This window comes from Aristolochia californica, unplaced genomic scaffold, assembly GCF_029961685.1.
Source record: "Aristolochia californica isolate CCGP_79_NKW_82.1479 unplaced genomic scaffold, dmAriCali1.0.hap1 SCAF_9, whole genome shotgun sequence".
In the NCBI taxonomy this organism is placed as follows: domain Eukaryota; kingdom Viridiplantae; phylum Streptophyta; class Magnoliopsida; order Piperales; family Aristolochiaceae; genus Aristolochia; species Aristolochia californica.
The window spans coordinates 29,597,988-29,625,754 of NW_027182290.1; the positions used below are offsets into that span (position 1 = coordinate 29,597,988).

Genomic DNA, 27,767 nt, shown 5'->3' on the forward strand with positions numbered 1-27,767 from the left:
TCAGACGAGGTCATCCGATACCTTTCATTGACATTGAAGACCGTAAGTGCGTGAATTGTAATGACAATTGTAATGACCCCGACTCCTACTACTAAACAATTTATGAGGGGTCGGTTTCAGGCTTTCAAGTCTAACCATTTGATGACACGTCCTCCTCCCTCGCTTTGGCCGTTTTTTGACTAACCCAGCTGACCGACTTGACTCAGCCTGCTCCTTCATCAAATCGGCAAACTCAGTGTGGTCAACCCATTAGATGTGTTTTTTTTAAAATTCAATTTCTATCCTATCAACAAAAAAAACGGACTTGAGGGTTTAAAAGAGAAAGCAAGTCGTCATCAGAAGCACGTGTGCCTATCCGCTTTCACGGCTTTACTGTGATCTTAGTGGGGGCTACGAGGCCGGGAAGAATCGCTGAATCTGCTCACCGATCCGGAAAATCGATGATCGAAATTCAAAGCCTTCCTTGGATGAGGGACGCCACCACCCGCCCCTACTCTCAAGCCGCTCATTGCACGCTAGTCGGGACGTGCCACGGAGAAAGTCAAAAACCATTTCGTTTGAAGTGGACAGCTTGATCCGGTTAGAAAATCAAGAACCCGGGAACTCAGTAAGGCATTGCGCAAGCGAATCGATTTCTGAATCTCTCTTCGAAAAATACGGCAACAGCTGCCATTTTCGCATCTTAAGCTGTCTTCTTCCCTGCCTTACATCATCAGTCTTGTTCTTATTCTTCTGGTTCTCTGGTACGTTTTTGTTCTTGTTCTCTTCTTTTTTTTCATGCTCTGATTCTTTCTCTTCTGCTCTGTTTTTTTTTTTTTTCAATCAGTTTTGTTGTGCGCTTTCGGCTTTGAATCTTCTTTTCCTGTTTTCTGTTTTTAATAGAAAATTCCCCGTGGACGGCCCCTTCTCAGCATTCTCGGTAAGCTTTCTCTGTAAGCTTTCTCTTCCTTATCGAGTTTACAGTCCTATTTGGATATTTCTCTCCCTAAAGCCTAACTCCCATTGTGCTTTCTTCATTGTAAGCCCTACTGTTACTAGCTTTCTGCTCCCCTTTTAGTTTTGACTTTTCTGGTCCTTACAATTTAGTCATATTTTGGGTTTGGTTGTTCGGGGCGGTGGTTCCCTGTTAATCGATTCACTCGAAATAAGTTTAATATTGATCCACCGAAATTTGTCGTTGCACATATATATTTCTATCAAATAAGACTGAAATAGAAGGTCGTCTACTGTTTGCCTACTTTTTATTCCCTCCAACCAAAAGTCTTATTGTTTGTCCCCTGTGGGAAAAATAAAAATAAAATCGAACCCCCTTTCTATACCCTTTTCCGGTGGTTCAAAATTTCTCTGGCAGGAAATTTGACCTCTTCTTGGTGAATGTTACCAAGAAATATCCTGGAAATTTTTTGGAAGGTTCACCTTATTGTAGGTGCACAAAAGTTTTATAGTATCTTGCTGTGTTTTCTTTATAATTCCACTTCAGCATCAGTAACTGTAGAATGTTTCATCATTATTCCCTCCAAATTATGCTACTCGGATCCAGTTGTTATAAAGAAAATTAAATTAGTTGTATTATTATTAGGTTTTCTTGTCCTGGTTTTTATTCTGAGGCAGCCATTGTTGTATGATAATGATTGTCCTCTCATTTTTCTTTTATGATTAATTTGGTCCATATTTATTTGTTTACCATATCAAATTATTTTAAATATTTTTTGTTTTATATAACTATGATTAGCAACCTGAGTAGATTGAAGCAGTTGCATTTTATTGAATTTCTTTACTGCTAATTCTTCATATGGAAATTATATTTTCCGTTCAAATTGTTATGATTAATATCAGCATCTTTCTCCATATGACTATTATCTGTATCTTCTCTGTTTGTTTTTCCATTAGAGGTTCCAATTTAGGTATGGAAATCTGCTACAACCATATGAATAAGATAAGTAACCAAAGTAGTTTGAAGCAATTGCATTTTGATTGAATTTTCTTCAGTGCTTCATTTGAGATGTTTGTAGTTTCATGTATTTGGATTAGGTTATTAAGTACATTTCAATTGATGTAAAATGTTTTTCGTGTTGTTTATATTGTTCGTATATATATTTGAATTTGTTTTTGTATAAATTTTATCTTTTTTTTACTATACTTTGCTTGATTATTGTAGTAGAGAAGAGATTCAAGCTATGGAACTTAAGAGGCTTTCTGGCATTGATATTTTTGAGGATGTTGACTATTTTGTTACCTTTAAAGTGGAAGGAGTGTCCTTTTCATTTCTTGTGATGTTTAGAATGGTTCATATCTTTTTGTCTATTTTCTCAATTTTTCTGAACTTTTGATTTTTGTATATTAAGAAAGAATCTATTTCATTTGTCTAATGAAAATGAGTTTCTGATATTTTATTATGCTGTAAGAACTTATTTGTTGGGTCAATATATTTGATGTGACAGAAGTTTGTGTTTTGCCATAAAAATGGTGGTTTCTTAGATGATTGAAATGATTTTTCGAATCACTATAGATGTGTTGATGTTATGGTCTTGGGACTTTTTTTCTTTCTTAATGACATATGGAGGTGCGGCTTAAGTGTACTATGTGGAATAGAATATAAAGTTTAAAAAATCTTCTGATTGAGTGGGTTTTCAATCAAACATGTTAAGAGCGATCATCTTTATTGTTTTTAGTGTTTTTCTTTATAGTTTATAGTTTATCAGTGATTTTACTGTTTTGGTACTCAGATTGTAACTTTTTTGCCCATCCATTGGAACCTTCCTTACTAGTTAGAGAAAGATTCCATTATTTCCATTTCATAATCTTAATGCTTATTTTCTTATGTGAATTTTTTATTACCATGGATATTGGATGAGGAAATTTCTGATTTTTAAATTTTGTAATTTACAGTTACACAGCACAGCCAATAAAAAATTCGGTGAAGTACTAGGCATTCCGTTGAAATCTTCTCCTCTCCAACTTTTCTGTAAGAGAAAATTAAATTTCCTTTCAGTCTTCCAAAATCTTCCATACTTCTCTCTTTTCTCTTTCTCCTTCTGCAGTATTTGCTTCATCCTCTCAACTTTGGAAATATAGTAGGAGAAAAATGTCGAAGGCAGATACCTTTATTGGGTCGCTCGATCAAGGGACGACGAGCACAAGGTTCATCATCTACGACTACAATTTTAAGGTTGTTGGTTCTCATCAAATCGAGTTCACGCAGCATCACCCACATCCCGGGTACTTTTGCTACTTCTTTTCAGTTATTTTCTGGAGATTTTGGTTCACTGAAGTCTTTCAGTGGGATTTAATTCTGGATTTATTGCTGAACTGTCAATCAATGGGCACTTAGTAGGATATAGTTTAACTTGGAAATATTTGTTATGGGTTACAGAGTTAGCAACTTTTGTCAAAGACAAGCAAATGCTGTGTTTTGATTGAAGCTGTTCTAGACAGACAAAAAAACCATTTTCTTTTGTGCACATAGAGATTGATATATATGATGATGTAGTGCCAAATTATGTATAATTACTTTAATTTGATTGTTTTCTTGGCTGCATGTTTCTGGATTTGATATCCATTCCTGCTCTATATTTGAATGGCGATTGGTTTTTATTTCCATTGATCTTCTTCTTCTCCTTCAATCTGATAGTTGATTTTGCTATTCCTTGAATTTTTTTAGATGGGTAGAACATGATCCCATGGAGATCCTATCTACCGCATGGAATTGCATAGGGACTGCCATAGACAAAGCTACCGCAAATGGCTACAACATTGATGATGGATTGAAGGCCATTGGTTTGACAAATCAGCGAGAGACCACTGTTGTCTGGAGAAAATCTACTGGAAAGCCTTTGTACAATGCCATTGTTTGGATGGATGTTAGAACCAGCGAAATTTGCAGGTTTGTCCCTCTTCCAAAAATAAAAGAAGTAAAATTTTGCATTGTTTTATTCACTAGATCAGTTTTTGTTTATCTTTACCCCGATGATGCAGGAGGTTAGAACAGCAATTACCCGGTGAACGCAAGCATTTCGTGGAGACATGTGGATTACCAATCAGCACTTATTTTAGTGCTCTCAAGTTCATGTGGATGATGGAAAATGTGGAAGGTGTTAAAGAAGCTGTGAATTCTGGAGATGCTTTATTTGGTACAATCGATTCCTGGTTGATTTGGAACATGACAGGCACAGCAAGAGGTTCAGATCCTGGTGAAGGCAAGATCAATGGATTGCATGTTACTGATTGCTCAAACGCTTCACGAACAATGCTAATGAATTTGGCGACACTGGATTGGGACTTGCCCACACTGGAGACATTAGGCATACCCCCCCATGTTCTGCCTAAGATAGTTAGCAACGCAGAGATCATTGGTAAAGTGGCTGCTGGTTGGCCTATCACCGGTGTTCCCATTGCTGGGTGCCTAGGAGATCAGCATGCTGCTACATTAGGCCAAGGCTGCCGGAAGGGAGAGGTAAAGAGCACCTATGGCACAGGCGCATTCATCCTAATGAACACGGGTGAAGCACACGTGAAATCCACCAATGGGTTGCTCACCACCTTGGCCTACAAGCTAGGACCTGATGCCAAGCCAAACTATGCGCTCGAAGGATCCATTGCCATTGCTGGTGCCGCAGTTCGGTGGCTCAGAGATGGTCTTGGACTAATCCATAATTCCAGTGAGGTGGAGGGTTTGGCCAAGACGGTGACCGACTGTGGTGGCGTCTACTTTGTGCCTGCGTTCAGTGGCCTGTTTGCACCATGGTGGAGGGAAGATGCCAGAGGGGTGTGCGTTGGGATCACAGGCTATACCAATAAGGGTCACATTGCTCGAGCGGTGTTGGAGGGCATTTGCTTTCAGGTGAAGGATGTGATTGATGCTATGTACCAGGACTCTTCAGTGGGGGAAAAATCTGAACTTGTGCTTCGTGTTGATGGCGGGGCTTCTGTAAACAACCTTTTGATGCAGATACAGGTAAACTCTGCAAACTCCGAGATACTCTCTCCTCAATCCAGCTTGATAGAATTCAACTGGCTTGTGAAGTTGTACTTCCAAGTGAAAGTTTGGATGGGAGAGAAATGAACGGTTGTGTTGTTGTGAGCTAATGTTGTTTGTTCTGCAGTCGGACTTATTGGGCACTGCTGTGGCGAGACCGCATGACATTGAAACCACAGCACTGGGGGCAGCGCTAGCGGCCGGACTTGCCGCTGGAGTTTGGACGGAGGAGCAAATATTTAGTGCAGGAGATCATCACGAGTCGGCAAAAATGTTTTGCCCAATGATGGCGGATGAGAAGCGGGTGAAGAAGTGTGAGGCTTGGTATGAGGCGGTGTCAAGAACTTTTGATTTGGCTGAGATTCAGGATTCATAATCCTCTACTTAGCTTGAAATGCTCTTCTCTTCTTTAACAATTAGAGGGGTCCTTCGAAATAAGGGGCACTGAACTTCGTGTTAGAGGCATGGTGTTTTTCAGTGTAGTGAACACTTTTGTTTTGGTACTCAAAGATTTATTTGTGGATAATTTGAAATTTGGGCTCCTTAGATGCAGTAATTCTATATATGGACCTATTTTCCCATTGTGTGTGTGGGGGAGGGCACATTCTGCTTCATGGAGGCGGAAATCCCCTCTCGCTTTCCCGTCTCCGCCGCGGGGTGGAAATGCATTACCCCCTCAGCTCCTCTTGGCTCTCATCGTCTAAGCGAACAGAAAAAGGAAGAAAAACCGTGAGAGAGCATATGAGATGACAACATCTCCCCCAAGAAAAAAAACCAGGTCGAAAAATAGTGGTGTAGACGAAATCGGGATTTAGAGGTTTCCAAATGGGAAAGTTCTCAACGAATCTTACCGCCTGTCGTCGTCTGCTTAGGTCCATCGGTCTACTGCAACTCTCTCAATCTCAGTAAGTGCTCTGGTCTGGGACTTCTCATCTACTCCTCTCCTCTCTGTAATTAGGTCTCCTTCATCACTTGTCACACGGCCGTGGATTCTTTCATGGATGTGATTTTAGAATCAATCGGTAGGTCTCCTCATCATTTCCACTCTACTATCGTTTCTCTCATGGATCCGATTTTGTAGTCAGTGAGGTGCTTCAGGATGAAAGACTCGCTGGAGAGTGAAACAGTGAGTGTATAACCCCTGATGGGATCCAACGTAGCAGACAGATTTATCATCGAACATGCTTTTGATAAGGGCTTCTTCTTCGGGTTTTTTAATGCTCTATTTTGTTCTATTCTTATTCTTAATAAATCATTTTTGTTCTACCTGATGGGATCATAAGCCAATTATAATTATTTTTGCTTAAATAAAATATATTATTTATAAAAAAGTTATACTTGTTGTTCTTTAGATCCATGAGCTCACCCCTATACGGACTAATGAATAATTCAAAATTGCTCAATATTAGAGCGATATGTACCTTACACATTTAGAAAGACATGTGCATGTTAATATACTACATTAGTAGTATATTTGAAAGAAAATATACTCCAATTAAATACATACCATATCCTCTTTGATACGCATAAAAGACTTCGATCCGTATTATGTCAAACATTTTGTTTCATAACGTTTTTTATATTTACTCGGGAATGTCTTTACAAACGAAAATTAGACATGAGTAAAATAAAAAAATAATTAAAATTTTAGAACACAAGCCCTATAAATCTAATCACTTGGAACCTCTCCCCAAAAACATTTTCACGCAAAGCTACTAGTGGTCCTTAAGGGAAACCTCTCTATAAGAAGTGGACAATGTTGTGGGATAATTAACATTGTAAGCTAGAAAAGAAAGGAATATTTAATTAAGTAATTGGTAGTACCTCAATATAAGGATATGTACAAGTTATCTTATCTTCAGTGTAGGCTTCAAATTTTTTCACATTCACTTGCATAAGAGCCCTCAGGATAGTGCCCACCAAATAAGTGAAAAGTGGTGGAATCTTATAGAAGTCTCACAGAGGAGGTTTCATAGAAGAGTTCCAGTTAAATGTGTTTTAGTTATGTTAGTCTTTTATTTATGTTTAGTTATTCAATTCTTTTAGGACTTATCTTTTAGTGTTTAACTTTGGATGTAATTAGGATAAAGGTAGTTTAATTTTAATTTGATTGTACTTGTTTCCTCTAATATAAAATAGTGGCTCATTGCACTAAAATTACATCAAGTCAGTAAAGTTTTTCTCTTTTCTAAAAATTCAACATGGTATCAGAGCAGGTTTTGTGAGTTGACTCGATTAACTCACAGAGATAATGTGATCATTTTCTAATCTATCATCTCTAGAAGTTTAAGTTCACTATATTTTTTCTTTATTTCTTGTCCCAATACTCGTTATTTTATTGGCATTTGCACCTCCATACTAAAATTTTATATTACAAATTATATATTGACGGAAAGATCTATGAGTCTAATTTCCAATGTAAAACGAATTTTGGCAATCAGAGTTTTCTACAGAGAGAAATCTATATTTGAGGTAGCAAAAGTTAGACAGCAAGAGAGGTTTGAGTAGTAGCAAAAAGTTCAACTTTTGATGCATTTTTTACCATTGAGAACGAGACTTTATATGAATAATTATATATCAAATAAAGATCTATAAGTCAATTTTTTTACCTATCCAACCAATTCTCAATTTGAGTATTCTAGAGGGAGATATCGATCTTCAAAGATTCAATGGTAATGTTGGTCAAAGAAGAAAGAGTACTTAGCTCGGCCAGATTACAAAGTTCAAAATCTATCATGTTGTTCCTCTCAAAAGAAATATATTTTATATAGAAAAGTGATACTTGGATGAAAGGTATCGGAATCTAGTTTTAGAAGGAGAATATGATATTTATTTAAGGTGATATTCACATACCAATAGGCAATGGTCAATCTACTAAATGAACAAAATCAAGAGATCATAAAATATTCGATAATGAAGATTTTTTATGTCAAATTAAGTATCAACTTAAATTTCTTTGAGTCTAGTTTCTTGAGCAACAAACTATTTGTGATTTTGAGCTATATTTTTGGAGATATCAATATCAAAAGTACCAAAGGTCACTTCTACCGAAAAATCTTTTTTTTCTCCCTATTTTTTCTTCTTTTTTCTCTCTATGCATTGACGTGAATTGAATTTCCTTTTCTCCTAAAAATTGAGTTTTTTAGCTAAAATATACTTATAGATCTTCTCCTAAAAATCAGAAAGTTTTGGTCAATCTTCATGATGTGCTCATTCAAGGTATGCAATATCTGGCTTTTATGTTGTTTTCATGTTTTACGTTTTTGTTACTTGGTTGTGTTAACTTTAAAAAATTGTGGTCAAATTTATAAGTTCTACCGTTCTAGACTCCCTTTGTTTTTGGGGAAAAAATGTCACTTTGGAAGTATGGTTGTTTCATAGTTGTCTCTTTCTAGTTCAAGTTGTTTTCTTCTAATATTTCTTCAATTTATCATCTTGTGTTTTTATCACTTTAGAATAATACCCATACCTACTATCTAAAAACGTATATGAGTGTGCCCAACATTCAACTTGAGTCAAATCTTATGTTTTTCACCTAAGAGGTGATTTGTGTTTGAACTACCCTTAAAAAAACAAACAATCTCTTTATTGTACCCTAAAGTTGGGCCATATTCTGGCCTTTAAAATTGAGTAGAGTGTGTTTTAGACTATGACCATTTTTTTCCTGGTGTATGGAGTTTTGTCATATAGCGATGACTGATTTTCATTGTCCAAACTAGGTCTTCATGTTCTTTTTATCCCCCAACTTAAAGGGGAGAAGTAGAAGAAGTGCAAAAAAGAGGTATTTTGTTCTAGATGTTGTGGTAATTTTTATGTGATCAAAATATTAAAAAAAGGGGGAGCACAAAAAGATGAAGTTTTTGCATTTATGAAGAAATTTTTTCAGTAAAAAAAATTGAAGACTGAGAATATTTTTCATTGCAAGCAGAAGTTATAAACGTCAACTTGAAGGGGAGTGTTGAAGAGTAGATATGGAAGAGTCTTACGTGACTCTCACAATAAGAAATCTCACAAAATTTGAATTAATATGGTGGAATCGTATAAGAATCTCACATAAGAGTCTTAGTTAAAGGTGTTTTAAATATGTTACTCTTTTATTTATGTTTAGTTGTTCAATTGTTTTAGGATTTATCTTTTAGTGTTTAATTTTGGGTGTAACCAAGATAATAGTAGTTTAATTATAATTGGATTCTACATATTTCTTCCATTATAAATAGAGATTCATTGTACTCAAATTACATCAAGTTAATAAAAAATTTCTCTTTTTCAGAAATTGAACAATAGAGAAAAGTGGTCACTCCTCTCTACCTTACAAAGCGTGGAGGGGCATCCACCCTCTTCCTAATATGTAGAGGACAAACCCTCCCCTCCCCCTAACTTAATATTAAAATAATAAATTATTAAATAATTTTAATATTATATCTTAAATAATCTCTCAAAATAAAAATTATTTTTATTTAAATTAAGATATATATATTTAGTTAATATGATCAAATAATATTTTATTTTTCTTTAAGAATAAACTATAAATAAATATTTCATATACATGGTTAAATTATTATATGTTGTTAAATTAAGTTGTTCAAATAGTAATAATTTTTTTTAATAATAACTTATTTAATTATGACAAAGATTTTAATATGAAAATTATGATATTAATTTTGGATATTGTATATTCATTTCGATTATTTGTTAGATCCAATCAATTATAATTACTGTAGTGACACTAATTCTAGTGTTCTATATTTATAGAAGTCTTCACTAAATATTTTGTACCATTAATCTTTCTAAAAGAATACTTTTAAGTTTATTTATTTTTTGTGATTTTATTTTTATACCACGACACAAGGTAGAGAGACAAGATTGTAAATCAACCTTATCGTGAGTAGGACAAGAATAGAAAGATAAGACAGGGTTAAGAAGACAACCTCAAGGTGACACAAGATAAGGTAAATCAATGTTATATAAATGATGCAAGAAACACATAATCGATCTTGCTAAACCACGCCAGCAAAATTTGACAAGCTTGGGTTTGGCAAGCTCTTGCAGGAATTCCTCCGGGAAAATCGCCTCACTCTCGGCCAATCTTGGTTCCTTCCAAAGAAAGAAATATCCTCCAAGGGCACTTCTTCCCCTGTTGCTTGGAAGGTCACTGTATTTATCTATGAGAGGTAAAGCAACATTTGCAGCAGAGATCGTATACCTGTTATCAAGCAATGGAGCATGCCTTCTCTGGTGGGAATAAGTAAGAACAGGCAAGAAAGACATTCGATGTTGTTAGAGAGGATAGATCACATATCAACTATTTCATGTGCGTGGCCCAGAAAAGAAAAAATAATGTTCGGAAGATGAATGTATTTTTTGGGACCAACCTTGTGTTGAGCTACTACAACAAAGACTATTTTCATCAACATAGGTTGCTTCAACTCCTATCATCCAAGAACCCACAGATATGTCATCATGAGCATAAGTTTGCAGAGAACCACTGCACATAGTTCAAATAAGAATCACAACCATGGGAAATAGAATGAATTGAGGAAATGGATTTTCAAAAAATAAGAAAAGCAAGAACCACCAATCCCGAAGAAACTTAACAAAAACAACTAGTAATTAATCGACTTTCAAGATAGAGAAACATAATGATCTGCTGGGTGTAAAGAGCAGAATGAAGTAATCTCAGACCGCCACTTCCCTACATGATAATTTCCAGAGTGCTTACACAATAGAAACAGATTTCCTAATACCGTACAAGTACACTGGAAAAGCAATAGACTGGCAAAGGATTTCTTGCACCTGTTTATGTGGATGTACTGAGCCAAATTTCTTGAAAGTACAAACAGGGAACCAGCTGCATGCCTAAAATACCTAAACACAAAATTTCAGCAAACATTGTAATTATCAGCACAAAAGTAGATTTTTACTAAAATACAGAATCATGGTAAAATTTAGAGACAATCTTTCCAATGCCTATCTGGCTCTATTTCATGCAGTCCCATAGCAACTATCTCCTGGTCCATTCCAGATTTTCCAAAAATTTCTAAATTTATATGGTGTGCAGTGTAAGAGCTTAACTCTTGACCAGCTCAATAGAAGAGGCTTTACATAGCAATTTAAACCTGCAAACTATGCAATAAGATGAATAAATTGGTGAGTCATGTTTTACTTCCATGTTCATTCACATATCAGATTTGGCTACCCAGTGTAAGGTTGACCTCTTGCTGCTTCCCATCTTCCTTCTCCGACTTCTTCGGAGCAATTTGCCTCTTTTCCCATGCGTAGATCTAGATGATTATTTGGCAGCAGGGTTTCACTGTGTTCCTTGGTGCATTTGGAAAGAAAGCAAATAGCAGGACATTTTATGGAAGAAATCACTACAGAGCAGGTTATTCATCATTCCTTGTTGTAGGCCCGAAAGTCCTTCCTAGTTTTTCCAGGTATAACTGGAGGACAAGCTCTGATGGTCTTCCCCCGTTCAGTTGGCTTACCCTCAATTTTAGTAATAGTTCCAGTGGCATCTTGGGTGCCTGCTGCTAGTGCCTTAAAATTTGTTCTTTTTGGTCTCTACACCTCATGGATGCAAAACTCTGAGCCCTCCGGCATTGTATTAGAAACAATTGTCATAATTTCTATGAGACCCTGAGTATAAATGGTGATTTGGAGGCCGTTACCAGCAGGATATTTGGCAATGAAGCTTCTTGGCACTTCCTTCAGTATTATTAAGATATCGTGGACACCTACCAACTACTTCATTGGTCCATACTAAAGTGTTGATTACTTGGTTGATTCCTTGTTTGAGAAAGTTCAACTTCTTGTTCTTGCAGTGTCACTGCTTTTCTATCCCCTTTTTAGCTCAAACAGGGCATTTTCCTTTTGGAGAGCAGTTACTGACTCCTCTGCTCGATGTGATTTTCTCATCATTGAAAAACAAAAAGCCTTTCAATTCCTATCATTCAAAAGAACAGAAAGCTATTGAAACCTTGCAATACCTTTGGTTTCTCTAACTAATGCAGGTGCGATGTATTGAGGAAACAAGGGAAATTGGTCCACCACAACCACTGAGGCCTGGTTATCTTCATGCTCTCACAGACACGGTCATACATAAATGGTCTATTATCTGTTTTTTTGACTGTTGATTTACGCACATACTCCTTATCCCCTGGTGAAACATAAGCTCAAGACCTCATACTAGAAACCCCATAATATGACCATTGAGCTGAAGGCCCAAGCCACATAGCTTAAATTGTTTAGTTTCCTCAAGGCTCATTTCAAGAAAGCTCAAATAACTTCCACAGTTATATATACATAGATCAAATGAGACAGACACTAGTATTAACAAAACGATGCAAGTGGAAAAGAAATGGAACAGTCAATGCATCATTTAACGGTGCGCCTACTTGCATGGTACTTACGATTTCTCATCACCAAATTTCCACCATTCTGGTTCATACCACAGTTTTCCCCTGACAAAGTATTTGAAGAAAAACATCAAAACCAATAAAACCACCTATCTTTTTGCTACTTTTCTTTTTGTTTAATCAGTAAATAACTTATTTAACATTTTATATGAAAACTAAATTAAGAACAACATTTAAAAAAAAATAAAAAGAACAACATAAAACTGCAGGACATGATTTTTATAAATTCACAAGGGGAAAAGAATATATGAAAAGTACTTACTCTTCACTGATAACATCTCCAGACTTCATGCAGCCCATATAAACATTGGATTTACCTCTATGGCTTTCAAGAATCTCTGTAAGTCCACCTGAAAAAATAACATGAATAAAATCATCTTATTTTACATTGTAATATAATAAAATCACCTAAGACACAAAATATGATCGCACTAAGTGAATAGAATTTTTTTTACCTAAGTCTAGTTTAACATTATCATCAACTTTGACATAAAACTCTGCATCCCATGTATCAACAGCTGTGCTGAAGAAGACCTTTGCTTTCTTTGGCAGCTCTTCTGAAGCTTCCTCATGGGCTTCCTGCAAATTGAAGGAATCCCTGTGTTTCAGTTAAACTGTAAGCTTTGCACATTCTGAATTTGTGTTCAAAGCTAAAGGCTACTAAGATGTTTTTGAGAAGGCATATTGATCTGAGGAAAGCACATAAAACTTAAGTTCCTCACTTTTTTATAGTCTATATTCCAGTATGCCATGACGTGCAGACATCAAGCTTCTCTATTAAGTTCTGAAAACCCAAAATATATGAACAGCTTAGTATGAGAACCTACAAGAATAAAGAAGTCCTTTGTTGAACGGTTTTCTTCATTAATAGTACGATCCAAGCTGTCACCACGGTTTGGGCTGCCAACTCAAAAATAACCAGTAAGCACAAAAGTTGAAAAACTGAAAATAAAGGCAAATACAAGTGTCTGCACGGTGAAGATAGATGTGCTAATTTAAAAGCCAAACAGTAGAGTTGTTGTAATAACCTCCGACCAATTACAAAACGAACAAGTAGACCCTTCTCCTCAAGTTTCCTTAAGGCATCAACTACATAAGAAAATAAAAGCATAAGTAGGATGCAAACAAAAACCTCAGGTAACAAATTCTGCCCTGTAAGTTCTTTCCGTACAATGTACAGTAGTCAGAGGAAAAGAGATTAAGCGCAGGCTTTTTGAAATATAGTTAACTCTTGATTTTGAGTTTGAGTCAGAAGACAAGCAGAAAAAATTAGAATGGAGATAGATACCTACAAGCTTATTTTATCCTCTAAAACGAACTGGATCACAAACATCAGCATCTAAAGGTTCCAAATCATGATCAAACAAATCCTGTTTTCCTAATACTACAGCAACCATAATAGATGAAGCAATGTAGAGCACAAGGATACATCAGCCAAGATCATTTACCCCAACATCTGCTGACATATTTGTCAAAGTCCTAGGCAAGAGTCCTTCCCAGGAGGTCACCCATCCTATAATTACTCTTGCCCAAGCTCACTTAACTTCGGAGTTCTGAGTCAGATACCTAGCCAATACAACCCGAAAAGACTAGTCGTTTAAGGTGCGGAAAGCCAAGTACCTAACTCAGACCACAAACTCTAACAAGAGTGGACGGAACCACTCTGACACCCACCCCGCCCATTCTGGAGCCGCTTCTCACGGGATACGAACGCGGGCCGTGGCGTGCCTAGCTCTGATACCATGTCAAAGTCCTAGGCAAGAGTCCTTCCCAGGAGGTCACCCATCCTATAATTACTCTTGCCCAAGCTCACTTAACTTCGGAGTTCTGAGTCAGATACCTAGCCAATACAACCCGAAAAGACTAGTCGTTTAAGGTGCGGAAAGCCAAGTACCTAACTCAGACCACAAACTCTAACAAGAGTGGACGGAACCACTCTGACAATATTATCATGGTTTATATCTTCTACAAGTTGGTGTCACTGCCATCCAGCCAACTCATCTCATATTCTCTCAACCCCAGCATTCATCGTCATATTGGTCCAAGAGGACTTTAGTTTATCATCCAAAATGAAAATGAACAAATCAAACATCAGCATCTGGGGCTCCCAAATCATGTGATTGAAAGTCCACCTTCCCAAGTAGTAATCAATGAAGCAAATCTAAAACAAAAGGATACATGAGCTAAGAACATTTATCCAACAAGAACTGCTGACATATTGTCGTTGTTAGCATCTTGTACAAGTTAGTGTCAATGGGTCCCAGCCAAACGGTTGCAATGTTCTCTCACCTCAAGCCCATTCAAGTCTCACCGTCTAAATCAAGCAATGCACAGAAGTATGAGGCTACAAAAAGAAACCCATTGCCTGAATTCAAGAGCAGGCTAAGACCCCCCTTACACTGAACCCTACAAGTGATCCCTCAGCAGTCACCAAGGAAGATCCAATAACTGGACTGCTCTGGAAAACATATCCATCATATCCACAAGCATATACAAGAAAGGTGAATTGGTTGAAAGAGAGAGTAAGAGCAGTGTCAAGGATTTTTCTGTTCCTATTTATAATTTCTTTGCCTGTATTAATAGATTAACACTTTTCATTTTGAGAGCACCCATAAAATAAACGATCCAACCTCTACAAAAAATGTGTCATGAAGCATGTCTATTATATTAAACCAAAGATTGATGTTAAAGTGTGTGTCGAGATTAGGGTTTCCAAACCCTTCTCCCCTATTTATAACTTATAACTATAAAAAATTACACCCATGTTCCGGCAGCCTATAAACCCTAGGACACTAGTTTCTAAGGGAAATACTTTCTAGGAAAATAAGTAATACCTAATTATATCTTCCAATACTCCCTTTCAAGATAAAGCATATAGCTTCTGCTTACTGCAAAATTTATCTCACAGTCCCCTAAACCTAAAAAATAATACAAATTTGGTTCTTCAAAAAAGTGGTATTCATGTGGCTTCAACAACTTCAAAGTTTGTTGATTTTGTGGTCGTCAGCTGTTGACATGGCACTTTGGCTTCAAATTCTTCATCTTCCATTCTCCCCCTTAGATGTTCTTTATTACTAGTCCTATAAATTTTTTTACCACTACTAGTGACAACTAGTCGGATTTTCTTCATGGTAGGCTATGTAAAATGCCACCAAATACCTCTTCCTTGTGCTTCTTTTCTACTTCTCCCCTTCAACTGGAAATAAAAAAGACATAAAGACCCAACTAGGATAAAACAAATATGAGAGAAGGAAAAATCACTACTAGCCAAACGACAAACTCCATACACTAGTTTGAAAAATCTGTTCAATTTCAAAGGTGAACAAGTCCAATTTTAGGAGTGATAGAAAAGATCTAATCACTTTGTAAGGGTAGTAGCTCAAAAACACCACTTGGGTAAAGAAAAAGAATTGACTTAAACTAGATGTTGGGTGCACTCATGTTCTATGCAGCTAGTGGGTCTATAGGCATTGCTCCGAATTGATTAAAAAATAATAAATAGAAAAAACACTAGAGGTTTAACAGTTGATTATTGTTAAAACATGACTTATTACTTAAGAGAGCATTTGACTACCAAAAACTAAAGAACACAATCAATTTAGGGTGAAAAAAAAATAAAGGAAACTAAGAACATCAAACACAACAAAGGACAATGCTGCAGAATACTGAAGCAATAGAATAACCAGCAGCAAAGAAGAAAGAAAAAGAAAAAGTCGAGCTTAAAAATCGTGTTTTCCTCTTGCAACTGTCTTCCAGCAATAACCTTTCTTTCTTCCGATGTTAATATCTCTTTTTAGAAAAATCCGAGTGAAAATGGTTTGTTGGGTTAGAAAATTAGACTCACAGATTTTTCTTTTGACATATAATTATCTAAATAAAATTTGGTTCTTGACAGCACAACCATCCTGAAATTTGAAGCCTTTTGCGTTGTTCAAACCTTCCTGTTTTTTTTTTTTTTTTTTTTTTGAGAGAGAATGGTGTGAAAAATGTATACGTTTTGAAATTTGAGCTCAAAGAATTGAAAATTCATCGACTGGATAGATGCAACGGGTGGAAACCCTGTCCACCATCTTCCTGTTCAAACCTTCCTGTTACCTGACCTTTTGCTACTGCTTCAGATGTTGATTTCTTTATGTAGAAAACTCCAATTGAAAAAAAAATCTTGCAATAAAAACTAGACTTAAAGATCTACCTGGGTGCATATGATTTGCAATAGAAAATTTGGTACGATAGTGCAAACTCCAAGGAAAAACGGGTGTAGGAACAAGAACTTTGCTTCTTGCCCTTCTTCTTCATGTCCTTCTCCTTCTTCTCTATTTTCTTCTCCTTCTCCATGTCAGAACCGTTGCTCTAACACCATGTTCAATTTTTCAGGAAGAAAAAAGATGGCACAGATAAGGGTTATAAACCCTTCTCCCCTATTGATAACTTAAACAATATAAAATTACATCCATATTCTTGCAGCCCGTAAACCCTAATAATCTAATTTCTAAGGGAAAATAAACTCCATGAAAATAAGTAACATCTAATCATATCTTCCAACAGTACCTGTCTAGTTTCTTCTTCATGCATTCCAACAGAAGTTATTGCAGATACTAAGGGAAAACTGAATTAGCGAACTAAGTAATTCAAACATGCCACTAATATCTAGTAATCAAGAAACCATAGAGTCCCTTTGTAAGCTTGATGCACACAGGAAGAAACCCCTAATCAGCAAGAACTCCCAACTGAAAATTTCAGCAAATTACTTTGGTAATTGAGAATAAAATGAATGATGGTGAGTGATGGTCCAACACCAAAACCATCTAATAGGAATAAAGGATTGATATTATGTGAGTTGTTCCCTCACACAATGTGATGGTCAGTGGCAGAAACAGTTCCTCTACATTCATTTAAGAAAAATACTTCCCCCACAATGTCTTCTGAAAATATCCAGAAGCAAATCATTAGGGCTGTCAATTTTATTAAATTACCTGATTTTCTGTCTGCCATCTACTAAATGGAATAGATGCGAAACGAATTTTTCCTTCCGATTAGTATTTGAGTAAAATTACCTGATAACCATTTATTGATCGAAATGGAAATGGATAATACCCATTCCATACCTGATTAGTTGAATAGGACAAGGGTACTTTAGTAAATTCACGGATCTCCTTTGAGTTGCCCTAGCCTCTCATTTCTTTCCGCTTTCCCTCCTGATGATTTTTCTCCTCCCTCTGTCCATGTAGAAATTTTATTCTCCTTCCTCACTGCCTCACCCCAACCTCAAACTCCTCCATTGTCATTTGTCTTCCTTTCTTGCCAATCTCCTTTCTTCACCCCCATTCCTCTCTTCCTAACTGCCACGTGCGACAACATCTCATTCTCCCATTTCTTGCCGATCTCCTTCTCCTCACATCTCTCCTCGATTTTGTTCTCCACCCTCGAAAAGGTAACAACTGACTCACTTTCAGGTATGGTCAAACTTCAATTTTGTTACATATTTTTTAGGGTTAAGATTTTTTTTATGGTTTCTGTAGCAATTTGTTGTTTGTTAATTTTGTGTTATTAGTTATTAGATTCCAAAGGGAGGCTGGTGAGGTCACCACCATGTATTGAGAGGAGGGAAAACCCATCCAACCAAGCACCCTATTTGTTTTCATCTCTTTCTTCTTTTTTTATTTTTTTCTAAAATTTTCTATTACTATTATATTTCCTTTCTTTCTAAATGAGTTTTCAAAAAACAATTACTGTTGTTTAGATTATGAGCTTGATTAAATGGTTAATTATCCTTAGCTTGAGACGTCATTGATTGTGTGATCTTGGGCAATGCTAGATCCTAGACACTGTCATCTATTCATCATCTGCTTTTAATATCTTAGCACAAAGATATAGGCAGAAATGTCAATTTGGATTCATTCCAGAAAAATTGTGTCCCTCTTTCTCACCTTGCTGAATTGGATTTCATGGTTATTAGTCTCATGGTTTGTTTGGAAAAAGGTTCTCATGCAACTCATGAACTAGGACTTCATAAATCTCTTCCAGAGACTACTTTAGGTAACTAAGTTCAATTAGTTTAATTAACGTTGAGATCTTTTGTGCTTGACCATTGATGTAAAATTCATATCTGGTTTCTATTTCTGTTGTTCTTTTAGTATGAATTCATAATTTTTGGCTCACTAGTTTTCCTTAATTTCAGTGTAATTATTGTTTTTGTAGTGTCTTTGGTGTAACTATTAGTAAGGATGGTAACTAGAAGAAGTTCATTTTCAAGTTTGAATATTGAGAATTATGAAATTATTCAATAGTGGTCACCTGATCCGATAAAATGCTGCATCTATCTTTTGTAGGTTGTATCTCATCCTTGTAATCTTCAGTACATTAATGAACCTCCAAGTTCCAAAATAGAATAGCAGTCTATGAAACCTAATGTGAGGTTTCTCTCATTGCTCTCTCTGAGGACCCCACCTTTTATGTATAGTGTTCATGTATACTGTATGAAACAGTTTTTTTAATGTTTTTCCTTTGATTTAGGTGATATAATGTATAATCTTTATTGAATGTTTTATGTTTTTTACATAGTTTAGGTGGTTTATGTGTTTTTTTACTTTTTCATAATTTTTTATATTTCTATACTGGCTTTATAGTTAATTATGATGTTATTCTGTCTATTTACCCAATTACCTGTTTTACCCAAATGGTAGTTGATATATAAACGGTATGTGGAATACACAAAAATTTATTCAGTAGATTGGTATACAGAACAAATGGTATATAATCAGAGTGGTATACAAAATAGCTTATTCATTCCGTTTATGTACCGTTTACACCCCTACAAATTATGCCATAAAATAACATGTCACAGTCAAGCAAGCTATCTTAATAAAGACAGTGCAATGACCCTATTTCTTCATAGATGCACACTGTCAAGCAGCCTGCGGTAGACAATTTATTTTCATTACATCCATCCTCAGGAGCCCAACCAAAAGAAAAAAAAAAGAACTTCCCAACAGATCAAAACATTCAAATATTCAAAAACTCTAAGCAGGAAGGCACCTCTCAGACCACAGTAACAGATAACAGTGCCATAAAACATTTCATGGTCATATGTGTTGTATTCATCTGGCAAGTTCATAATCCAATATTCGTTTTTGATAAGAAAATTAAGCTAGCTTGGTTCTTGTAGCTTCCATATTATTGAAGAAAAAGAACATAGTCATGATGAAACAACTCAACACCTTTGAACGCCTTTTACAGACCTTTTAAATTCTATGCTCAAATTGTTAAGTCCAGCCAGCATAATTTGACCCTCTAAATGTTTTAACAGTATAGGATTTTTAGATTTTTAACAACAGATTATCCTATGGCTTCTTTTACCTAACTGGAAACTTATACAAATAACTGGTTAAAGGTTCAAAAGGCAGAATAACTGCTGCAAAACATGTAAATGTGCAGCATTTCCTCAAACTCTTGATGGTTAGATATGACGATTCCAGCAAGACAACTAATCTTCCAGAATGCAAGCCTAGTATATTCCACAGAAGAAATCCCGCACCCAAAATTTGGTTCCTAAACAGAAAATATCCAGTACAATGTGAAGCTGCAGATAAGCGACATATGCACTTACATGAACCACTAACGTTCGTTATTTAGATGCAAGCCCTTGCTTATAGTTGAAAAAAAAAATATCAATGCCAAGGACAATAAAGATTAACAGAAAAGATAAAGGTGAAGTCTACCAACCACTGGGAATCCAAGAAGCCCTGAATGCGTTTCTCTTCAAGCGGCCCCCAAACCGTGTATAAATTCCTACGACTGCGAGAAGCTTTTGCCCTGGAAAAGATACATTTTGCCGTAGCTGATTTCGAAGGAAGCCTTGACTCTTTGCCAACGTTAAGTCCATCTCAGCTTCCACTAAGTTTCTCCCCAAATCTCTAACAGCATGAATCAATGAAAAACTTACAATTTCCAGCATGGGGAAACGATCACGAAAACAAGAATTCACAATAACTTACTTGCATCCAAGGATCATTAGCTTATCTTCAACACTAAGAACTTTCGGTCGCTGCTACAAAATCAGCAGGAATTTTAAACAGAAACAGAGAAGGTGAGATCCAAACTTAAAATATGCAACGAAAGAAATCAAAGCCAGAAAAATATTAAAAAAAAAAAAAAAGAGAGGAAAAAGAGGACCTGGCCCAAATTCTTCTCAAGGAGCTTAGTGAGCAATATTCGGTTTTGAGCGTCTTGCCATAATCTATTGAAACACTCAACAAAACAACACGGACACGAAATTAGGGAAGAGAAAGATTAAAACGAACACCAACTGAGACGAACAGAAGATGAGACAAGAAACCCACAACTTACCGGCCGGCAACGTAAAGGCAAGCGAGACACGAAAAGAAAGCCATCACTAAGGAAGCCGTGTTAGACGGCAAAGACCTCGATTTCCATCGTCTCTCGTGCTTCATCATGCTTGCCATGGTCGGATAGTTACTCTCCATTGAAGGATCTGAGATGAAGAAAGAACCATTTGACGCGAAAACACTTCCGTTTCAAATAGGAACTGAAACAGGAGATGAACTTGTGTCAGAAGAGTGTAACCGTTTGAAGCAGTTGAGACTTCTATGACTCGAATGGATTAGGGTTGGGAATTAGGATTAAGAGTCGAGTCTCCACTAACTCACCTGAGTTTAGCTTTTCAGACTCAGAAAATTTGATCCGCTCTAACCACCCTTCACTAAAGTGGAGTGGTTGAACCTTAATTAACGTGAAGAACTATGTTCCATTGCTGGCTGGCTGCCCTTTTGAGAGTCACCGCTAAATCATTTATGCCTGATGTTTGAATATTCTTGAGTATACTACCACAGCCTCATGCTTGTGATAGTGATATTGAAGAAGATTCACTATTTACCATTAATTGCTTTGTAAGACTTCTTTGGACTAGGGACTCTGATTTTACAAAAAAAGGGGCTAAAGGGCCTCCTGCCCTCTCTCCACCGTCTTAAACTTTCCTATGGTAAGAGAGTGTAGGGGACCCTCTACCCACTGTCATATGAAAGGGGAAAGAAATTATATTAAAAGTGTTCACTTTGGGTAAAACCCACATTAGTATCTCAAAAGCCAATGTAATTGTAGGCTGCCCAAAGTGACTACTTGTGAGATAGTAGATAACTCCACAAGCCTTAATAAATGACTGGGTAGACTTAATTTAGTGGTATGCTAAGACTAGATCAACCAACAATGACGTAGCAATTGCATGAAGGGTATTCTTATAATATTATATTTATCACCTTAATATGAATCTATTTAAACATGGGTGTGCCCCTAAGGGAGCGTCCATTGTGTGGTGGGGGAGTAACACGTCCATTTGACGTGAAAAAAACAAGGGTTGGAGAAAATTTGGAGGAAGGATGTTGAGCTTTGCTTTATAATTGAAGTCATTAACTTTTGTATTGAGAGATGATAAGAACCTATACATAAAATCAAGAGAAGGAGATTTCGATAAGCATGTTGTTGAAACTTAGGATTCCATGATGTATAACCACAGTAGAAGAGGACTAAGGGGTGAGAAGAAGAAGAAAAAGTTGTGGAGAAAAGTTTTTAGGAGGAGAAGAGGAAAAGATGACGAAGAATAGGGTAATAGACTAGTATCCAAACCCTCCCCCTTAAGCTCTATTTATAACTGATAAAAGTAAAATATTATAATTATGCCCTTCACCCTAGTAAGAACGAAAAAAGAGACAAGAAATAAACTAATTGCATTAGTGACACCTTAATTACATCATATCTTCCAACACTCCTTAAGTTGGGAGGTAATGGCAATAATCCCAGTTTGAAACAAATAATATAGACGTAGTAATAAGTTCTTCTATCACGGTGTCCTAAGGATAAGTACGACACCAGGCACAAACTCTCAAAGGGTAGAAATGGGTGATAAGTTGAAACCAGCCTTAAATGATTTCGAACAAATATAATGATAATAATCAATAAAAATGGGTAACGCCTATCATTCACAAGACGGCTATAAGAAACCCAAGGGTACAAAAAAGTCTCAATGGACTTTAAAAACACCCATATATATAAGAAGGACCAACCAAAGCAACACTACAAAAAGGTTGGCCAAAAGGGTAAGTGAGAGTCAAATTAAGTATAGTAGGAGAAAATGTGCCAAATAATAAAAGGGTAATGGGTAATGAGGAAGATAAGATGAAAAAATAGAGGTCATCATGTGCTTTATTTTCCTAAAGAACTAAAATTCTTCATAGATAAACCAATGCCGACAATAGTCAACAAATAATGAACCCAAGGCAAGTAACCAGGGTGTTCTTCTCCAATAGTAATGCCTCGATCAAAGAGACACAATAATAGCTACAGTAATGAGCCAATGCCCAAATAATATGTACCAAATAATGGAAGTCCTTAAGAGTAATAAGGATAAATGAAATAATCCACAATGAATCCATCATTGAATAAGGAATATATTCACCAAATAATAAGCTGGAATCGAGTAATAAGCAGTCGATAAGTTGAATAGGTAAGAAAATAAACTTACATATATTTATTTTGATATATAATTTTCCATATAAAGTCTCATTTTTTATGGCATAAAATGACTCAAAAATTGAAGTTTTCTGCTGCCTCACGAAACTTTTTCTGATGTTTGATCTGTGGTGCTTCAAATGTTGATTTATCTTTCTAGACAAATTTGATTTCAACGATTCTTTTTGAGTTAAAAACTAGACTCAAATATTTTTCCAAATGTATATAATTTGTTATATGAAACATACAAATTGAAAAACGAGAAACTCCACTTTTTTCTTTTTCTTTTTCTTCTTCCTCCATTTCTACTCCATCTTCTTCTCTTTTTCTATCTCCTTCTCTGATACCATGTTGAAAGGATTCCATAATGTATAATTACAATAAAAGAGGATTAAGGGGTGAGAAGAAAAAGAAGAAGAGTTGTGGAGAGAATGTTTAAGGAAGAGAAGAGGAAGAGTAACAAATTTGGAGAAGGAGAAAAGAGGAGGAAGAATAGGGTAATGGACTGGTATCTAAACCTTTTCCATTAAACTCTATTTATAACTGATAAAAGTCAAATATTATAATTATACCCTTCACCCTAGTAAGAGTGAAGAAAGACAAGAAACAAACTAATGACATCAATGATACCTTAATTACATCATATCTTACAACACACTGCTAAAAAAAAATACATGAAATATGTCTTATAATGGACCAAACCTATAGTCGACGTGGGATTTAGGCTGGGCAGGACTCTTAATATAACGAATTGGATTAGGATCTTTAAAATTTTATTTTATTTTAAAATTTCAGTATTTTTATTTTTATTTTTAAAAAGGGTAAACAAGGAATTCAATTAGGTTTAGGTTGGGTTTGAACCTAAACATAAACCCACATTGGCTTTTCCCTGAGGGTGAGAGAAAACCCCGAACCTGGCTTTCAAAATCTGAACCAAGACCAAATCAACAGTGCCGAAGCGGCCCAAAAATTAACGGAACCCGAATTCAGTGAACCAATCACAGTTAGGCCTTTTCAGTTAACGTGGGTCCCCCTCACCATGTCGCTGCCAATGATTGTCGTAGCGTGTCTTCAATCTTGAATGAGATTAATGATGAGTGGAGACATTAACCTACTTCTCAAATTAGTTTAGAAAGCGTAACAATTGCGGACGCCGGATCTTTGCTTGGAGTTAGAGAAGATTCCGAGCAAAATTCGCATCACGGCCTGTCTTAGCACATCGTCAGGGCATTATTCGAGGAATCAACACCAGCCCACTTGCCACGCTGTCCTCCCTTTCTCCCTCTAAATAGCCCGTTTCTCTCGCCCCTCCCCTTGCCAGCTCGGATTCTCTTCTCTCTCCCTCCATAAAATTCTTCCTTCTCTCCCTCTCTCTCTCTCTCTCTCTCTCACTCCCTCGTTCCCTCTCTCGCTCGCCGGCAGGCCGGTCTCTTCCCGTCGGCGGCATCATGGTGATGTCCTTGTTGTCGCCGCGAAAGTCCATGCGGAAGACTTTGTTTCCTGGAGTTGTGACCGCGGGGCATAACCTTCATCAGCATCAGAAGTGTGCGCATTATGGGTACGAATACGATGATGACGACGATGATGGGGTTAATCCGTTGGAGATGGTTCAGCTCGGGGCCAACAAGACTAAGAATGTTTTGATTCTTATGAGCGATACTGGTGGTGGACATCGTGCTTCTGCTGAAGCTATTAGAGACGCCTTCAGGTTGGAATACGGAGACGAGTATCAGGTGATTCTGATGGACTTTTGATCTGCGTTTTTCTCTTTAGTTGGTTGTTTTTTTTCCGCTGTAATATATATATATATATATATATATATATATATATACTATTTTTTTTTTCTCATCCAGATCACTTCCAAAGTTCCATTTTGTAGATGTGCATTTTTTCTTTATTATATCTTTCTCCTCAAACCCAAATTTTTACTTTTTATCTCAAACTTTTCCTGAATTTTTTTTCGTGGTTTTATTGAGTTTTGATCTTCTTGTTTGAATTACTCATGCTTTTTAACAAAAAAACTTCCAGTTTTCTGCGTTTACGCATCCGTTTTAATAGTTGAAGGAATTCTCCATTTCTCCCTCTCCTTTCTTCATGCTTCTATCATGCTTCTACTAGATTTTTCTGTGTTCTGCTTTTTCTCTGTTTTTCTTTTCCCTGCAATATGGTTTATTATTTCTTTTTTCTTTCTCTCTTTTAACTCTTAAGTATTTTGCGTCCCGTGAAAGATCTCCACCTCTTCATTGATTTAATCTGGTTTACATCTTTATTTTCAGGTTATTGTTAAGGATGTATGGAAAGAACGTGCTGGATGGCCCTTAAATAACATGGAGAGGTCTTATAAATTTATGGTTAAGCACGTCCAACTGTGGAAGGTGGCCTTTCACACCAGTTCACCTCCTTGGATTCACTGTCTTTATTTGACAGCCATTGCCGCCTTCTACGCCAAGTATGTTTGCCTTCGCCTCTCTTCACCGCTTTGTGTTGCCAGATTTTTTCCGATTACGAGTCCTGCGCCTATATGTTTTTTTTTTTTTTTATTCCACGATGCAAGTTGGTTGTTTTTTATTTCACTAAATTACTCGCTCCACCACTCATGAAATTTATAGAATCTTGTAAGAATGTTTTCTTGCTCTTATTTTTTAATCAGAGGCGTAATGTTAGGTATAGTAATATCAGAACATCCTAGCTCCATTTGTTCATTTCACCACTGGTTCTGCTTCCTGTTTGGAGTTCTCCGAGTTCTTTGAAGTGCTTGTTTATTACATAGCTTGAAAATGGACAAGAACAAGAGACTCTTCTTTTCATTTTTTTCAAATTATTTTCTGGATCTCCTCCTCCTCCTAATGTTTTTTTTCCCTGTTGTAGAGAGGTGGAGGCTGGTTTGATGGAGTACAAACCCGACATAATTATAAGTGTTCATCCTCTAATGCAGCACATACCTCTATGGGTGCTCAAATGGCAGGGTCTTCATAAGAAAGTTGTCTTTGTTACAGTCATCACTGACCTCAACACCTGCCACCGTACTTGGTCTGCTCAACTCATACTCTAAATCCGTATTTGATTCTCTCAGCTACTGATTTCCAAAGACTAACTTGAATAATCTTCAGGTTTCACCCAGCTGTAAATAGATGCTACTGCCCATCTGAAGAGGTCGCCAAGAGGGCTTCCCTTGATAGTCTTGAACCTTCGCAGATTCGTGTGTTTGGCTTACCTGTCAGGCCTTCGTTCTGTCGAGCAATTCTTAACAAGGTTGACGTCAAATTTCATATCCTTACCAACTATGAATGAGCAATGTTGTTTCACTTTTCTTAGTTTACAGTATTGTTTTTTAACTAATGTCAGGACGATCTGAGGGAAGAGTTAGGAATGGACCACGAATTGCCTGCAGTTTTGTTGATGGGAGGTGGAGAGGGGATGGGCCCTGTCAAGAAAACAGCAAAAGCACTTGGGGAAGCTCTGTATGATGAAGAGTGCGGCAGACCGATTGGGCAGATTGTTGTCATTTGTGGACGAAATCAAGTTCTAGTCTCTACACTAGAGTCACAACAATGGAAAGTTCCAGTGAAGGTGAGCTTTCTTCATCTTTTTAAAAATAATTCAGAGAAGAAAAGTTTCTGATTTGTTCATAGGCAGTGTTCTGAAGCTTAAATTCTCGATTGTAGATTAGAGGATTTGAGACCCAAATGGAGAAATGGATGGGTGCTTGTGACTGTATCATAACAAAGGTATATGACACAGTTTTTCTTTTAAGTAAATTCTCTTTCATCCTGCTCTACAATTTAATCACTGCCATTGGGTGCTTACAGGCAGGACCAGGTACAATTGCCGAGGCTCTGATTAGAGGCCTTCCCATTATACTTAATGACTTCATCCCCGGACAGGTTAGAGCTCATTTTTGTTGAACTTTTGCTTAAAACTCCTCTGCTGCTCCTGAGGAAGAAAAGATGAATAAGGAGGTTTTCGTTGATGTTACTAATGTAACGATGTGGTTCAGGAGGTGGGTAATGTACCTTATGTTGTAGATAATGGAGCAGGAGTCTTCTCACAGAGTCCCAAGGAAACTGCCAAACTAGTTGCTCTGTGGTTTGGACCCAATAAGGAAGAGTTGAAAAGAATGTCGGAGAATGCACTAAAATTAGCCCAACCAGAGGCTGTTTTCAACATTGTTAAAGACATTCACGAGTTAGCAAGAGAACGGGGACCCATGGCCAAGATTGAATATTCACTTACTTCATCATTTTCGTATCCCTGTGGAGGAGCGGTCACAATCTAAGCTATAACAAGTATGCTATGTACAGCTAGTTTTCGATATTCTTTGGCCTCTACAGAGGCTCCTTTCCTGAATAAATCCTGTAAGTTTTAAAAGCAGGTTCCTCGTTACGATTGATTAGGGGAGGGGGGAGTGAAGGATTTGGGCTGGGCAGTCCTTAGAGAGGATGTTCTTCTTTTTTTTTTTTTTTTTTGGTGTATTTTGTTTTTGTTTTTTAGTGAGAAGTCTTCGGGTTCTGTTTGTTAAATTTATCTGTCAATTAATTAAAAGAATGTTAGTTCTTTTTTTCCTTTGTAAATCAAGGTGATAGTTGCTGAGGAGAGATAAATTAAAGGAAGTTTGCATTTCAAAATTAAGGAGTTTGCTTATTCTGGTGGGTTTTGTCTCCTTACATTGCGTACAAGACATTGTTAAATTTCTTCTTAACAATTTTATAAAGCAGATGAAAATGACTAAGCCGAACAAGAGGAAAAGACAAGTAGAAGTAGACAGCAGAAGCCTGTGCAGTATTTCAACAGAGAAGAGGCACAAAGCTCTTGATTGGAGGGGAGCAGCAGGAATTAGATACTGACATCCTAGATAG

At 36.7% G+C, this 27,767-nt stretch overlaps 3 protein-coding genes across 8 annotated transcripts; 2 read left to right on the forward strand and 1 right to left on the reverse strand.

Moving 5' to 3' along the window:
• Positions 1 to 426: 426 nt before the first annotated feature.
• Positions 427 to 5,527, forward strand: LOC137941375 (glycerol kinase). Of its 4 annotated transcripts, none has more exons than XM_068786755.1 (7): positions 427 to 743; positions 883 to 919; positions 2,890 to 2,965; positions 3,042 to 3,219; positions 3,662 to 3,883; positions 3,976 to 4,954; positions 5,103 to 5,527. In XM_068786755.1, the coding sequence occupies exons 4-7, from the start codon at positions 3,086 to 3,088 to the stop codon at positions 5,349 to 5,351; spliced, it is 1,584 nt and encodes a 527-aa protein (XP_068642856.1). In that variant the 5' UTR covers positions 427 to 743; positions 883 to 919; positions 2,890 to 2,965; positions 3,042 to 3,085; the 3' UTR covers positions 5,352 to 5,527. The 4 variants fall into 4 exon arrangements, with proteins under 4 accessions (XP_068642856.1, XP_068642855.1, XP_068642857.1 ...); XM_068786754.1 differs by having other exon boundaries at positions 3,076 to 3,219; XM_068786756.1 differs by having other exon boundaries at positions 3,079 to 3,219.
• A 4,395-nt stretch (positions 5,528 to 9,922) lies between these two features.
• LOC137941052 (hydroxyproline O-galactosyltransferase HPGT3-like) lies at positions 9,923 to 21,119 on the reverse strand. Of its 3 annotated transcripts, none has more exons than XM_068786285.1 (13): positions 21,057 to 21,119; positions 20,737 to 20,935; positions 20,563 to 20,626; positions 20,385 to 20,434; positions 20,113 to 20,303; positions 13,419 to 13,479; positions 13,218 to 13,290; positions 12,846 to 12,969; positions 12,653 to 12,740; positions 12,385 to 12,435; positions 10,769 to 10,840; positions 10,348 to 10,460; positions 9,923 to 10,207 (listed from the first exon to the last, which is right to left on the reverse strand). In XM_068786285.1, exons 2-13 carry the CDS (start codon positions 20,871 to 20,873, stop codon positions 10,185 to 10,187), a joined length of 1,047 nt encoding a protein of 348 aa, XP_068642386.1. In that variant the 5' UTR covers positions 20,874 to 20,935; positions 21,057 to 21,119; the 3' UTR covers positions 9,923 to 10,184. The 3 variants fall into 3 exon arrangements, with proteins under 3 accessions (XP_068642386.1, XP_068642388.1, XP_068642385.1); XM_068786287.1 differs by lacking the exon at positions 21,057 to 21,119 and having other exon boundaries at positions 9,923 to 10,109; positions 10,179 to 10,207; positions 20,737 to 20,977; XM_068786284.1 differs by lacking the exon at positions 21,057 to 21,119 and having other exon boundaries at positions 20,737 to 20,977.
• Positions 21,120 to 24,319: 3,200 nt separating this feature from the next.
• Positions 24,320 to 27,497, forward strand: LOC137941051 (probable monogalactosyldiacylglycerol synthase 3, chloroplastic). Its single transcript, XM_068786283.1, has 8 exons — positions 24,320 to 24,644; positions 25,188 to 25,360; positions 25,780 to 25,941; positions 26,022 to 26,163; positions 26,257 to 26,481; positions 26,577 to 26,639; positions 26,721 to 26,795; positions 26,909 to 27,497. Exons 1-8 carry the CDS (start codon positions 24,360 to 24,362, stop codon positions 27,185 to 27,187), a joined length of 1,404 nt encoding a protein of 467 aa, XP_068642384.1. The 5' UTR covers positions 24,320 to 24,359; the 3' UTR covers positions 27,188 to 27,497.
• Positions 27,498 to 27,767: the final 270 nt, after the last annotated feature.